This window comes from Anser anser, assembly GCF_964211835.1.
Source record: "Anser anser genome assembly, chromosome: 3".
NCBI lineage: Eukaryota > Metazoa > Chordata > Aves > Anseriformes > Anatidae > Anser > Anser anser.
In genome coordinates, this window is record NC_139722.1 from 10,053,451 (window position 1) to 10,070,118 (window position 16,668).

Consider the following 16,668-nt stretch of genomic DNA (forward strand, 5'->3'; position numbering starts at 1 on the left):
GTTAATTTTATTGACTGAGTCGCCTCTCGGAGTGTCAGGGAGCGACGGGCTCTGCCTGCTCCGTAAGGGAAAGGCTCCATGAGCCGAGGGTGACTCCCTAAGCAGGGTGCTCTCCCACAGCACCCAAGTGGGACAGGCAGAGCAAAGTGCTGGTAACAGGGTCCACCAACAATCCCAGAACAAAGCAAAGCAATGAGGAAGAGAATCCAGTCAGGAGCAAAAGGTGGCAGGGTCAGAGACAGGACTGGGGACAAGGCTACAACATGGGTCCAAAGTTTATCCAGGAGTGATCACAGAATCATTAAGGTTGGAAAAGACCTTCAAGATCATCTGGTCCAACCATCCCCCTTCTACCAATGTCACTCACTAAACCGTGGCCAAAAACATGACAGGAAGCAAGCCACAAGGTGCGGTCCATCCAGGCAAAAAGCTGTGTACGGCATAGGCCTGATGTCGGTGCAGGAGGCAGGGCCAGAGGCTAGCTCTTGGCAGAACTAGTAGCTCAGACAAAGGCTAAAGGCCCAGGAATGGAGATGGAGATGGTTAGAGATGGAGACCCTGGACCCACGGGCAGGGAGTGTGGGTGAGGGTCCCAGGTGAGGCTGGTAAGGGCCTGCTAGTGCACTCAGGGCCCTGAAACTGAGGGCAGGACTCTGTAGGTTACCCTGGGATTCGTCAGGGTACAAAAGTAAAGAGTTTCCAGGGTCAGGACTTGGAGTGCTTTTGGAAATTTTAATCACAAACACATGCTTAAGCGTAAAAGCTTGGTTGGATGAGGATGATAGAGCTGACAATTAGCTGTAGCACCAGTGACTTCAGAAGGTCCACTCAGATGCTCCAGATTACGAATATGCTTATTTCTTGTGCTGAAAGAAGGCCCATAGCCAACAGTAAGAGTTTGCAGGTGTCTTAGTCTGCTTCATCTGTGCTGTTGTTGACTCTCTCAGTCTAAGCACAGCCTTGGCACACAGGAGCTTTTTTAGACCTGTGTTAACTTTCTTTTATTGATTCTTCTATGTCCTCATACTTTTAAAGTGGGAAACATACTCAAGAAAACAAAAAGCTGAAGCGAGCTTAGAAGCAGCTTGCAAACCAAAGAAAAAGCAAGTCTAAAAATGAAGCTAAATGCTTCTCTTTTTTCATTCTCCTAGTAATTTCTGGGAATGTAAGAATTAAGGAAAATTTTTATAGCTGGCATTATGTTAAATTTGAAGTGTATTGACAATAAAAAATGGGCTTAACTTATAAAGGTTGGAAGTTTATAAAAACAGGAACTATAGTCCAAGTTGCTATAGAACTGGCAAGCTGTCACTTCAAAAAATTTATACTGTTTAGTGGTCACTGTGATCATATGCTAAAAGCCAATATTAACACCTGACTTTGCCAGCTGCTGCGGAATAGAAAAGTTATTTCTGGATCATATTTGCATTCTGTGATCTGAAGAAGAAAGAAGAAGAGACAGTAAATTATTCCAATCTTTCCATGTCCAGGTTTAACTATAATTATTACTAGTAAGGGACCAGGAGAAATTTTATCTTAGGCCCCAGATTCTAACAATGCTTATTGCTCAGATTTATGTTAAAAGAACAGGAGCTGGAATATTTGGGGGACAGTTATTTGAGGTATTTTACTTATAATCTTCTGAAGACAGACGTTATGCACATGAAATAGCAATGGAATTGTATGAAGAGAATGGAACCTATCTTCTGACAAAATAATATGTGACAGAGCATTTAAAATATGGGCTGTAAAGTTATATCTGGATCAAGCAGTACATGAATGTAGGCTTCTTATTGCAATAACACAAAGACTTGTGATAAATCACAAAATCCAAACAAATAAGGTAGGGGATACTGATGTAAGATTTGCTCAGCTATGATGGTTAATTATCATTAGCTGATTGTGTCTAAGCCAGCTGAGCTACATACTTTCACTGTAATAACACCAACTCCCTTTCCTAACAGAAACTGGAGGCAAAGATACTACTGTACTAGAGGAAGTTTATTGTAATTCTTGCACAAAAGGAAGTGGGTGTAATTCAGTATTCATAAAAAATATATCAGCACTGAGCATCACAGAGGTTTTACATATAGGATAAAAATTTAAAAGAGAAATGGAAAATGACTATGTTGGGCATTCAACCAGCATGCTTGTCATGGACAATGATATCTCCACATAAGAGCTCCCTACAATACTTAAGTCTGCATCATGCCACATTCATTGTTTTATTTTAAGACTTAGCTTTATAGACTCTTTTTTTGGATTTTGTAATCCTGTTGTAATCAAAAAGAGATTGCATTAAAGGGTAAAACTAGGGGGGTTGCAGTGGAAATTTTGTAAATAAAATCATCCCTTTGGTTTTTATACTTATTGTGATATATTTTATTCATTACTCTCTGTGTAATACACAGTAGCTCAACTTTTAAGAGTAGGATCTGCTCCAAAGCCCATCTAAATCAATGGAAAAGCTCTGACAGACTTCACCAAGTCATGAATCAGTTTGGCAGTGATCTTTCTGTAGCAGTTCATAATTTCTTAAGACAATAAACCATCTCTTCCAGTAACAGAAAATCACGATTCTTCTGAGTAGCATATTAAACCTAAAAAAGGTTTATCTGCTTCTTCAGTTTATTTTCACCAGTGATTTGGTGCAGCAGATACATTGATTGTGTAAGGAAAAAGACAGGAAACATCTGAAGTAACATTACAAAGATGAAAAAAATCTGCTGCCTGAGAAGAATGTTTTTTAATCAAGCTGGAAAATAGATATTGGAAGTTTAAGGACACATGAATCTATTTTCACTCACATTGAGGAAGTTTGTGTTGTGGGTGGCTAATAACAGGCTTATAGCCTGTAGATGTTTAGGTGGTGAAGAAATTCCATTTTGAAAAAATTAAAGGAATGAAGTATGTGTTTACCATTTTCTGCTTCTTTCAATGGTGAATTTAGAATTTAAAGTAATACAAGTTTATATCGCACCAGTAATACCATAGAAAAGGTGTTATCCAAAAGCATCAACTGAACTGATACTGAGACATGGAAATTTAGATTAAATATAGTAAAAAATGAAATATTTCCTTTCCACAGAAATGTGAAGTGCTACATTATTCTTTTAAAAAACTACCTTTATGTATATTTAAAAAAAAAAAAAAAAAGCAACCAAGAACTATTTTGACCCCTGAAGCAGCTGTTTTGATGTTGCCCAGTGTTTTTGTTTGGTTCTCTGTAGACACATACAGGGGGTTAGTAATTATTCCTGGTGCGAGAACCATGATCTGAAGATAAGTGGTTAAAAGAATACTACAAATATTTTGCCTGCCCACAGCTTGAGTGAGTTGCTTGCCTACATTTGTGAAAAACCTTCCAAACGCTCTTTTTCAATAGGTGCAAAGTGCTCTTCTGAGCCAAGAACACCTCTTTTTTGGCTGGTCTCACATCCTTTTTGGCCTGCACTCCCTGGAGGTGCAGAGTTGAAGTTAGGGAAGTTACACAAGTGCTTGGGGATTTTGGTGCCTGTGTCATTTAACTACAAAAACAACCTTCTCTTTGAAGCACCCAGAATGCCTAATCAGGGAGCAGCACTTTCCCTCCTCAATTGAAAAGGATCCCAGTGAGCATTCAAAAAGTTCGGTGGGCTACAGTCTACTTTACTGTGATATTTCAAGTTTCCTATAGCTGAGCTCCTGTTAGCATCTTTCATGCCATGTGGCATTCCAATAAGGAGGCGGTGACGTGGACTTCCAGGACTGAGGATGGTATAAGGTGTGTGCTTCATAAAACAGGCAAAGACAGCAATATTTCCCTAGTCTTTTGAAGAATACTTAAGAAATCACCCTTTAGCCATTACAAACCCTTAAATGTGAGGATGTGAGGGAGGTGCTTACCTTCCCTTGCTCTGCTGCAGAACTCATTGCACAGAAGAGAAAAAAAAAGTCATTTACAGCCCATCGCCGATCCTGTTGTTTCAACAGAGATCTAACTGCATCACCTGAGGTAAGTTCCCCTGAACGTAGGCAGCATCGGGATGCTTTTCAGAGGGAAATAATATTTGCAGTAAATAAGGTTGGAGGAATCTGGCCCAGTAATATTATCGCTTAAAGAGTGGTTTCAGGTCTGTTTTTATTTTCATAGTTATACAGACTTGTGAAATATTCATGTTGCTGACACATCTAAATATATACCCTTGAAAGGTTTCTAAGTCTTTAAAAGTAACATAATATAAATAAATTAATCACCCTGGTTTGTTGGTAAAGCCTATGCATCCTTTTTAAAAGCACATTTTACTTTGCACTGAGTTTGAGAGAGTAGAAGTGGCTTGCCTGATCTCTTAGATGTACATGCCAGGAACATTGCTAAATGAAGTTATGTAGGTGGCCAAACTGCAGCAAAGGTAGAGAGAAGCCCTTTCTCCTTCCTTGGTTTATTGAATTTCCAGTTATCACTGACAAAGGCGTGAAAGCAGGGAGCCTCTGCTCTGTCCGTTTGGTAGAACACCGTGTGTGACACCGGGGAGAGGAGTAACACATCGTGGATCACGTGCAGAGTAGCCACTCCACCTGCCTGTGTGGCTTTGCATCTTAATTTCACTGAAAGCAAAATATTTTTCCACTCCTTTTCCAGAGAGGGAAGCTGTTTTTGTTTATTATTTATGTTGATTTAGCAAAACTGGTCATGTTCTTTATGTTAAATAAAATCACCACAAATACTTCAACTACCCATTACACCTTTGCTACAACCCCTACAGGTTAGTGTGTAAAAATAGCATTATGTACCCCAGATTGCCAACTGCCTCTTGTTGGAATGGTCCATCACAGAATTAAAGAATCATAAAGGTTGGAAAAGACCTCCAGGATCATCTGATCCAACCCCTACCACCAACATCACCCACTAAACCATGTCCCTAAGCACCACGTCCAACCTCTCCTTGAACACCCCCAGGGACGGTGACACCACCACCTCCCTGGGCAATCCGTCCCAATGCCTGACTGCTCTTTCTGAGAAGAAATGGCCCCTAATTTTTAACCTGAACCTCCCCTGGCACAACTTGAGGCCATTCCCTCTAGTCGGCACTTAGAAAGTAGAAAGTTGAGGAATCCCAGTTCTGGTAAAACAAGCCTAGAAGCAAGTTCCACAGACCTTGCTATCAAACTGGCTGATCTCAACCATGGCAGGATCACGAGGGGAAAGAGGTGGTGTCTCGGAGAACCAGATCCCAGAGCTTTTAGGGCTTTCTAAGGCAATGCCAGCTCTTTGAATCCTTCCCAGAAACTGATTAGTAGAGCCAAAGCACAAATAAAGCAAGTCAAAAAAAAAAAAAAATCATGTCCCAAATCAGTATGTTCCCATGTCGTTTATACTATTCTTTTGGCAGGATAAGGTGAAGGCACTTTCGCAAATCCAGAGAAGCTAAGCCATTTTTTATAAACCATGATTGAAGCTAAAATTAATTCTGGGCTAATGCCTTTTAAACTAGTTTTCATCCAAGAGTAAATGAAACTATTCACTGGTTATCGTGGAGAGATGTCACCAAGAGAGAAGTTGCTGTCTCATTCAGTGAATGTACGTGGGAGTAACACTGATAAAAGTTAATGTATCTGACACAAGGATTTCAGCAAGGACACCAGTCCAATCCTGCTTGCCAGTGCACATGTGCCGTCAGTTTATATCCACAGAGACCAGTCCTTCGCTCTTTGCCATCAGCTGGAGTGGTGCCTGCCCAAGTAATAAGATCCTAAAGTTGTTATAATGTGTACCGAATTCCAGAGAGATAGAGGAAACTCAATTAATATTTTTTAACTTTTTTGATTTGTTTTTCAGTGTTGACCTATGATGGCCACAGAAGAGGCATAAAAGAAATCTCTCTGTAATTTATACTTCTGTGAACGGTCATACTTACTAAAACAAGTGCCAATGGAGTCAACTGCAGGAAATCTTTATTATTTTCTTAGAAACTCTTTAAAATGTAAACATCCTGTTGATACGAATCTCAGATTCTTCTGATGTTTACTTAGCAGCTGCCGTCATTGTGCAGTGTCTGAATACACATACCATATTACATGGTACACAAGCTGACAGAGCCATATTCTGACTTGTGTTTTATTTTACAGAAGCTAAGACTGAAAACAGTTCTTAGCAATATAATTGTAAAGCAGCTTAGGAGAACATTGATATTTTAAATCTATTGAAACTTGGAAATGGCGTAACTGTTTTAAACACACTGTTGTAATGGCAATGATAACCCGCATCCCCTTTACTCTGCCCCCATAGTCAGATCCTGAAAGAGTAAATGTTCTAGGCACTCATAGCAAACAGGGTGTTGCATCAAGGATCATATAAAGGCTTTGTTGTGTTCACTGGTAACTGCTGAATCTGGAATACCTGGAAGTCTCAACATTCAGTATTGCGAAAGAATAAAAAATAATCTCACCGCAATGGCAGAAAAGTTAAAAAGTGCAAATATTGAAAACTTCAAGCACAGAAGAAAATAGAAAGAACCTTCTCTTTATTGTTTTGTAAATCTGATTATTTTTAAGCTAGTCTCATTATTTTGGGGGCCTGACTCACCATTTTTGAATGCTTAGGTTGGCAGCAGTTTTTCATTGCTGGTACAGTGGTTGTGCTGACTCAGGACGTCTTTACAGCCATGCACAGTCCACAGGAAAATATGTACTTTACAGATCCATGCAAATCATATACTGCACGCCAGTGTTTCCTACTGTTAATGAAGATTCCATGTGCCTCTGGTTACACATGGTTCATTAATTATGTCTGCCCATGTGCTGCAGTAGCAAAACTACTGGTGTAAAATTGAAGATGAAGATTCTGGATGCTTTTGTTTAAATACGTTTAAAATAAATATCCCTTAATATATTAGGAAAATAAGTAACATCCTAACATCTGTTTTGTGGATGTATATGGTATAGGCAAAGAACAGGGACATTTTACCATTCAGAGGGAGACCCCCAGTGCCACAAATGACATTTAAGCACTGTTGACTTCCATAGCCTCTTTGCCGCATTCTGTATCACTGAAAATTTCCACCTTAATTACAATCCTGCTTTTAGATTTTATAGAATAATCCATTAGTAGGGAACCATTTGGAAAACAATTCTGTATTCTGTTGGCAATTTCTAACTAAAAAACATGTATGTTTAAGTTTTAGATTTGCAGGCATGCTCGCACAGACAGACAGAATGCACACACCGACATTTGCACACAAAATAAGCAGACAAAATAACTACAGCATCAAATAAAGCTCCCCAGCACTACCTGTTGTAAGAGTGTTCTTAGCTGCTTATGACATGCCCTAACTTTCATTCCATTTATGACACGAGTGGCTATCCTGCCTTGATTTCATTTTTTGCTTCAGTCCAAAAGGTTCTACAAGGTCTATGAGGCTGAGGGAAAAAAAATACATTGTTTGCTTATGATAAAAATTCTTGGCTTGGAGAAGGAAGCTATTCATTCCACTCAGAGGAGATATGGGCTGAGCCAGCATGTAGGGAACTAGTGAGCGAGAGGTAAATAGAAATAAGGAGGGGGAGGCAGGATGAAATCAAAGGCTCCGTTTGTTCCATCAAAGGTAGGCTTCTAATGCTGTATGAGATAGTGGATTCAAGCTACCCGTGCAAGACTGACATAAGATATACAGGAGCTTTCTGTAGCTACAGTGGAGGCCAAATGGGCTACTCTAACATATCTGTCTTAAGTTGCATGAAATGTTTATGTATGTGCATCTGAGTCATGCTTTATGAGTTTACTGGTAGGTAATCTAGAGGTGCAGTAGGCAGTAGAGGTGCAGATGACCCCATTAGAGTCAATAGAGATCTACAGAAGAAGTCAAGGTGGAATTTGGCTGCCTTAAACACAGACATCTGCTTTAATTTGGGGCACTGTAGAATATATCCATGTGGCCTCCAGCTGCTTTTCCAGCAGTTTGTGGGTTTCCTGTAAAATCGATGTCATGCCTGTCAGTCTCATGCAGAACCCTTCGTATCTAGAGCATCTCACAAAGGCAGCAGGTACCTACACTCAGGCAGCTGAGTTCTGCCCTTCCCGAAGTGCTATTTCACCCACTTCACAGTAGACACCTGCTGTTCCAGCTGAATAGCTTTCTACACACCAATGACTTAATATTGAGTAAATCTTAACAGACTGTAGTGCGAAATTGATACCTAGTACACATGTAAACACCACAAAACAGTTGTATGCATTTAAATGTTTCTATGTTGAACTGAACCCAGTCCTGACACTAGGGAACAACTGGTGGTTGGAGAGAAGTTTGAGGGGTAGAGCTGGGAATAGAGGTTCTAGACTGAAAAAAAAAATGTGGAGAATTGCTTGGGGAGAAATTAAGACTCTGAATGGTATGAAGAGACCAGAAGACTGTAATTTGGATTTGCAGGGCAAGAAATTGGGACTAGAATAAAAAGCAGAAGTAGTAGAAATTGAAAATGACTGGGTAAGGAGGATAGAGCTAAAACAATGCGCTGAAGATGGTAGAGCAGTCCTGAAACCAGAAGGGTTGGATGGGACAAGATAGAAGAAGTTGTACTTGGAAAGACTGGACAAAAGACTGGGCAAGGCATGTAGTTGGTAAACATACTGGTCTTTTCTGCTTGGAGTGGAACCTAAATTTCTGAAGTCTTACTGTTCCTGTTCAGGTGCCTTTGGCTATGTTTGCCTTAAAATCAGGAGCAGCACAACAGAGGAGAATTTGCAAAGCAAAATAGTAGGTGGTGAGGACCTGATGTTCTCAATGTAGGTGGTTCAGAGGGTTATTACTTTAACCAACAGTTGCCTGTTCCCGTGGACTGAATGCCCATTAGTGACTGGAGCTCAGTGGGTGTGGTCCTGAAAAGCATACTTTGATTTAGTTTTGGTTGAAAGGGTAATGCTATGCACAGAGGAAAACCAGCTCCTAGATGTTTCAGACTGCACATTCAAACTGATGTAATTTGACATGAATCTCTGTGCTCCCCATCTGCAAAATGGAGATAAAAATGGCCACTAAGGTGTTGCAGAAATAAATTAATAAATGTGAGCATGCATATACTCTAGTGGTGTGTGCCAGAGGAATGCACATAAGAAAATAAATTCTGTCTGTAAACCATGAAATATGTAGTAAATAAATCCTGAGGCCACACACAGAATATAAAAAGAAAAATACTATCAAATAGCAGCTCATCAACTGACTGTCATCCTGTCAGTGGATTGAATGAGTCAAGGATCCTTTGGATCATGCAGTGAAGGATTAAACTGTAATGCAAGTATACCAGAGGTGGGCTAAGAATGCACATAAATCTTTTGTTTAGTCATTTCCAAATCTGTGAGTTCTCAAGTTTACAACCCTACCTGGAGAATAGCCCATTTCACAGTTCATGCGGACTAAGCCAAGTACTTTATCCACCTTTGTAAGTGTAAATGACATTTCATCTTTTTTTTCTAAATAATCATGTGATGAGACTCTAGGACTTTAGGACTACTCCATCAAAATACCTAATGATTTCAAGGAGTACTCCATTAAACTGAAATTGCTGCATTTCTTTTCTTATCAGTTTCATAATCATTATTTTTGTATCTGTTGGTAACGGAGCCCAGGATCAAACATAATTTGGTCAGATGTTTGGTTTTCAGAAGATTTGAATGCATTTGGCCATTTTCAACTGGCTTTTTGGAGAATTTTTGCTGATGTGACTTACTGTGATTTATGAATAGTCACTGCTGAAGGCAAGATCAAAGGAAAATTTCTGCTAAAGCAAAAAACATACCTTGTTCCCAGCAATTACTTAGTGACAAAATTAATAATGTTTGTTAACATGGTTTATGTTCTATGCACATATGCTTGGAAGTATAACTGGGGTTAGTGTCTATGTAACCGAGGTATTGTATTTTGGATACAGTCAACAGTCAGTAATGTCCAAGATTTGGGTAAGCTTCAATAAGAGAAAAGCAAGTAAGACGAAAACTTGTAACATTTTGTGAAATGCAGTCTGGGCTCTTAGCCCACCTTTACCCCAGTGGGCCAGTAGGGTGCACTTAGTTATATTTCACATGGCTACAAAAATGATGGAATTGAAGATTTTTGCGATTAAAGGAAAATGTTTGTCACCTAAATTATGTAAGCATTGCTCAGTTACTCACTGAAGTACAGAAATGACATATGAAACAAATGAGAATAATGGAATTAGGCCGAGCTCTGTGTGTGATATGTTGAGCAATCAACATCCTTCTCATACCTGTATTCAAACATTTTAGTATAAAGAAACCTCATAATTAATCTTGTTCCTGTATAGTTTTAAGTCCATAGGTTTTTACTGTCTCCTAAAGAACCACTCTCCCTTGAATTACTTTATGGAAATGAAAAACATAGCTATAGCATAGAAAGGTGAACACAGGGGAAAATGACTACTTGGGAAAGAAATACAGACAGTGTTTCTAAGAAAGAGAGAAGTCATTTTATTGAATGTGACATTAACCTGGTATTTTTGACTTCTGTGTTTGGGTGGTCCCAGTAGCACTGACTTCATGTATGTCTGTGACCAAAGTTATTAGGGTAAGTTCAAAAGAAAATGGTCTTTGGTAGAATTTTACTTCCACATTACAATCTAAAAATTGCTCATTGATCTTGAGGAGGTGCTTGTGCTCTACATGCGCTGCACTTCAGAAGGATAAAATTCTCCAAGCAAAAAATGTTTTGCTTTTGAGAATAACCCAGATGATCTTTAGAGGTTCCTTCCAGTCCACACCATTCTATGATTCTATGATAATTATTATAATGGCATGACTGAACGATTCACCTCTAGTTTACATCTAACACCAAGGCTAGGAAAATAGATGTTCCTTCACCCCCAACCAGGCAGGTGCTTTGAAACCACATCTAAAAGATGCCAATAAGAAAAAGTCACTCATAAACGTGGAGGAACCTCCTGCTTTCTCATACTTTATAACCAGAAAATAAAACAAGAACCAAAAACAAACAAAAAAAACATAGTGCTTAGCGGACTTAGCTAGGACATAGTCTCCATTTTGTTATTTGAGTAAAAAACTAGAAAGCTATTATAAAAAACATAGCTAGTAGCTAGTGAAAACATAACAGCTTACCTGTATAGGGGTGGATGCCATGGACAACCAGATGTTTTGATCCACAATAATAAATCTCTTAAGACACCTGGACTTTTGTCAGCTGACCTCTGTTTTCAGAGATAAGCCCAGAGATAAGCCACAGTTTTACAGATGAGGAAGCAAAGTTACAGAGTATTTAATTGATTTCCTTGTAATTGCAGACTTGGAAATAACCCCAAACTACCAATTTGCTATTTGTCATGGTATGTGCTGGGTCATGAAGCATCCCTTATTTCTAAATAATCCAGTGTTCTTTTCATGGATATTGCTTGGTTCATCGGTAACTTTTCAAATTAATGATTTGATATGCTTTGATTTCTAGCTGATTTTTTACTATGGAACTGGAGACAGCTGGTGTCCACAGAACTACTACGATGAGATCAAAATGGATTTTCCAGACGGGGACATTCGACTTTGTGAGAAAGGCCTCCGCCACGCCTTTGTGCTGGATGCCAGCAAGGAGATGGCTGCCATGATTACAGACTGGTTACGGGATGATCTGACCAAATTATAAGCACTGATTCAATGATCAACAAGAAAACAATACAATTATTTTGTGAACGTGTGATTTTTTGTGAGAGAGTCTGTCCTATTTTTTGTTTGTTTATTATAGATTATGGCTTGTTTTCTACTGAGATGTTTTAGAGAAAGTTAAAGAGAGGCTGGCTGGTCCAAAGTATAGTTTTCTCGATTTAATGGTGATGTACCTTCATCCTGTGTCTTCAGAGCTCTGCAGGACTTGGAAAAGTGTGGAATATTTATTGTCTTCTAGCACCCTAGACAACACTGATACTAGATTAACTGACTACAAGTGTACTTGTGTTACTACCACTTCAATTTCTTGCTGAGGAGCTGTCAAGGCCGTATTTGGGGCAGCCCAGTTGGTCTGATTTAGAAAGAAATATCAGGCTACTCTGTATGGATAAAAATCCCCCTGTGGCAATCAGTCCTGGCGTACTGTGAAAAGCCTGGGCCCTCTCCACCTGACTGATCTGTCTGTGCAGCCCTGGCACATGAGTAATGGACACCAGAACTGCCCAAGGCCCCTAACATCTCCTTCAGGTCTGGTGGGGCTGGTGGACAGTCCAAGGTCAGGCCAAGTTCAGGCTTTGTACAGGGGAGCTGTGAAGATGAGGTGAAGATGAGGTCCTCCAAGTACCAGAAGGGGTTTAGAGTGCTCCCAAGACTCCACAAAGTATTAAGCATAACATAAGGTAGGTGAGGCTGCTCAGCTAGGGAACATATTTGAAGCCCTTGTTTCATTTTTTCAATTGACTGTAGAGAGGGTAAAGGACCCTGGCCAGAAGAGCCAGTATTACAAGGTGAAGTTGATTGCAAAATCCATATATAACTACCTGTAAGTGCCCAAGCTCTCTGAGCTATCATTCTTCTAATGAAGTCCCTGGGAACAGTGTTTGCTTATCAGCTTTAACGAATTAAACCAGTTTTGATGCTTGCCTGAATTTCAGTTCTTTGCTCTAAGGACTGACGTACGGCATTTTCTGCTAAGCCACAAATTAGGGAAGTCCACCGTGAGAAAACTGCCATTCTGCTGTGATTGCACCCATGGAAGTGCATGAAGTGTTAGTATTTAGAACGCAGTCCTGGCTGTAGCACATTACTGATAAGTGCACTGTGTCTTACATTTTTTCATCCCTCTCCTTTACAGATAGAAAAAAAAAATGTCCTACCACTTGTGATAATACAAGAAATTACAACCTAAAGCGAGAAATGAAAACAATGTGAGTAAGGGGAACAGAGCCAAGTGTAATCAGGAAAAGCTTTCTAGCTGTGAACCTGTGAAATAGACTCCCTGTGGAGTCCATAGGGAGGTTTATAAATAAATAAATAGAACACTACAGCATATAGTCACGGGAAGTCCTGCTCTAGCAAACAAATGAATTTAGATGATGCGTTAGGTATCTAACTTACAAGATTCATTAGCGTATTAATGTGGTACTACTGAGAATGGTGCTGGAGAACGTTTTCTGTGATGAAGGAATACTGAATGATCAGCTCCATACTTACCTTACACGACTATATACACACCTTCCACTTCTCTCTAGATCCCACTTAACTCTTTCACTAATATTTAAAGCAATTTGTGCAATTTAGTTTCTGGATATATTAAACCAGTTTTCAAACCTGCAGCCAGATGGTGGATTTAAGTGACCTTTTTTGCATCATGTGAACTGCTTTGTCTTTTGAGACATCCGCTGGCTTTTCAGATTACACTGCCACAAAATGAAACAGATGCTGATGCTTGAGGCAGAAATGTTGAGACCCCTGTCACAACAGCATGGGGAGGAGCCAGGTGTGCTCAAAGCGAAGGGTCCGTGCCAGTGCAACTGATTCTGGTCATTGGAGAGCCCTGGAACTGACCTTCCTACAGGGCCGTAGTCAGCAATGATCAAAACACTTCTTGTGCTCACCTTGGAAATCCACAGTTGTGCATGTCTGTGTGTCTGTCCGTGTTCAACCAGCCCCCAGATGTTGGCATGGAGTCCTGTTGAAAGTCCTCGTGGCAGATGCTAAACGCATCTGTTGGCCTAGGTGCTCCCTGTGGCAGAATGAGGGTGTGCGTGTCTGCATATGTGTGTGTGTATGTATATATATCTGTATTTATACACACACATATGCACGTGTGTGTATGTTAGCGACATAGAGAATACAGTTCACCTGGTTGTTTTGGTCTATGCATTGATATGGTTAGACAAAACGTTTGTTCTTTATACGGAATCACGTAATTGAGCAAGGAATCAGCTTGTAAACGTTGAGCAGTTGTGGTGGATCTTCTGGGAGCAGAAAAAATCTTGCATTAACCAAAGATGACAAGCAGCTATTAAAGCCTGGAAACTGAAGCACCTATGAGAGGCAGTTGTTTACAGTGCATTATTCGTATACTTTGTATGAGAAATTAATTTAGCAATACTTGTACTTGACTTGTGTATTCCTTTTATACGAATGCTAACCTGTTGTTATAAATCCTACTGACTGCATTAAGACCTAAACTGAGATTACTGCAGGATAATGCCTTACGATTTTCTTAAATGAATTTTCTCTAAGATTATGGAAACCATAGTGATTCAATTGCGTCCTTCCTCCTTGAAGCTCTTACCGTAAGGCTAAGATCTGAAAATTCACTACTCTACTCATTGCATAAAAGCATGGGTCTACTTTTCACAGCCGTATTTCCTAAGAGCAGCGGATCTCACACAATGAGAATCCAGCTCTTCTGAAGCCAGTGGTGTTCGCCAGGACCCCAGGCAAAGAGTGTCAAAAGTGCTTATGGTCCAAATGTGCCAACTCACCATAAAAACACAGTGTAATTTTGCCTATTTTAGACTATTTTAGAGTTCTTGGGAAGCCTATCACGAATGCATTGACTGTATGAGGTAGCATCTAATCTTTGTCATTCACACTTGTGCTTAATTGTCAGTCACCACGTGAGTAAACCTGCTAGCTACAATGACTTTGACTCATGTTCGTGTTTTGCTAGATCAATACCTTTTATGACAAAGTACACAAATCCAATAACAAAAATAAAGACATTTGTTGTAAAATGTAATTTGAGTCTTCAATAACTTGTTCGATCCTAGTTCATTATTTCATGCATGCAGAATTTACAAAAATACTTGCCAAAAAACAAATTTCACAGGCAGTTTAGACATCTAACCTCAGGGGACATTGGTGGGTGGTAGGCACCTGACAAGTTTAAGCATTTTTATCCAGAGCCACTCCAAAATAATCAGTGTTTCCTCTTGTTCCCTCCAGCTGAGTATTAGCTGCTTTGAATGAACTATAGTGTGCAGGCTAGAAAGGGTTCAGGAAGCTTGGTGAGTGCTTTCCCCGTGTTTATGGTGAAGAATTTGGAGCTGGACTCCAAGCTAAACATCAGTTTCTTGACTCACAGGAGACAGGTTGCATACATGAGCCACAACAGATGAACTCTTCTCTGCACTTGAGGTCATTTACGTATTGATTTTATGGAAAACGGGTTTATATGTGCATCCACTCCCCATCTCTTTCTTTGGTCTAGCGAATTGCCAACAAAGACTTTAAACAAGATGTTCAATGTTATTATTAATCACGTTACTCAAAATATTACCGGATTTGGGTAAACTCGCAAGACCCAGGAGACCCATTTTATTCTGTGTCACAGGTCACAGTCAGACTCCCAACTGCAGTAAGTTTCTGAGGCTCATCACTTCCAGGCAAGTGTTCTCTTCTCTGGCACTTTTACAGAGTAAGAATCCTGAGAGCTTTTATGAGTGACCAGGAACAATATACAAGCATGGATTTCTGCAACAGCTGATGGGGTTTATTACAAGCAAAAGATGGTAGCAGTAACAGTACAATCCAGCTGCCAGAAGCGATTGTAGCATCACGCAGAAGTTATGAAACAGGGTAACACGCATGCTCAGATGGCACAGGCAAGGAGACATTTAATTAGAGGCTGTTTTCAACTCCTTAAGCTGATAGTAAATGGAGTAGGTTTTTCCATTCCACATATTGCAGGAACGTGCTTGCAGGAAAGCAGTTGTGTTGCGGTTTTTTACCAGTTTGCAGTAGCTAATAAAATACAGAATGTTAAGACATCTGACTCATTCTGCAGAGCAGTGCTTGCCAGCCAGTTACTTGGAGGAGATTTTTTGCCATCCCACTTGAAGCAATTCACAATGAAAAAGGCAATGGGGGACTGCTCCTCATTTTCCCTGTTTATGAGCATCTTGCTCAAACTCACTTGAAGCACCCACCCAGCCCCACCTCTAAAATGCTGTGCTTCATTTATTAAGAGAAATCCACGTGTATGAAGACCAGATGGCTTGGAATCGGGGAAAAAACAGGCTTTCCCAATGTCAGAACTACTCGTTTTCCCTCACAGACGCCCTTAAAATTTAAGAATCCCACTGTTCCAACCTGACTTGTTCAAAAAAGGAAAAACATTTTATTTATATTCAAATGTTTTGACATGTTAACATCATCTGCTTTCACCATGCATGGGATACTGCAAGTGATCAGTGTTTATTAAGAAGGAACCTTTATTTTCACGCCCACAAAAACTCTCTTTAAGCATCCAGAATGAAAGGGACTGCACAGCAATAGCTACAGCCTCGGTGAAGTCAATAGGATTACACACAAGCTTAGAGAGACCCATGTGCTCAATTGACTGAGACTAGGGCCATGAAGACCTTCAGTATGACAGAAAACATGGCATTAACTGTAAGACAGGAGCTTTCTTTTATCTTCATATCCCTACTGGTTTGCATCAAAATAGGACATTCCAACAGCAGGATTCTTGCAGAATTAGCACTTCATGATAACGAGGATTTAGGTTTTCAAAGTAACAAGAGCATGCCTATGTAATAGTAAAAGTAGGCCTGGCTCACCCTGTTTACCCCTAGTTCATAAAGCAGTGCTCCACCCCAAAAAATGCCTAGATTCCCTCTCTGGTCTAAATTTATCTAATCTATCTGATCTAAATACAGGGGTACCAGATCTCCCTCTTGAGGTCCTGGCAGGCACCAACTTATTTATCTATC

General features: G+C 40.0%; 1 protein-coding gene across 2 annotated transcripts in view; it reads left to right on the plus strand.

The window, feature by feature from the left end:
• LDAH (lipid droplet associated hydrolase) overlaps window positions 1-14,693 on the plus strand; it is a 119,554-nt gene extending 104,861 nt beyond the window's left edge. For both annotated transcript variants that reach the window (XM_083830551.1, XM_083830552.1), the window contains one exon: window positions 11,448-14,693. In XM_083830551.1, coding sequence (XP_083686677.1) covers window positions 11,448-11,639 — 192 coding nt within the window. In that variant the 3' untranslated portion in view covers window positions 11,640-14,693. The remainder of the gene's footprint in view (window positions 1-11,447) is intronic.
• The last annotated feature ends 1,975 nt before the right edge of the window (window positions 14,694-16,668 follow it).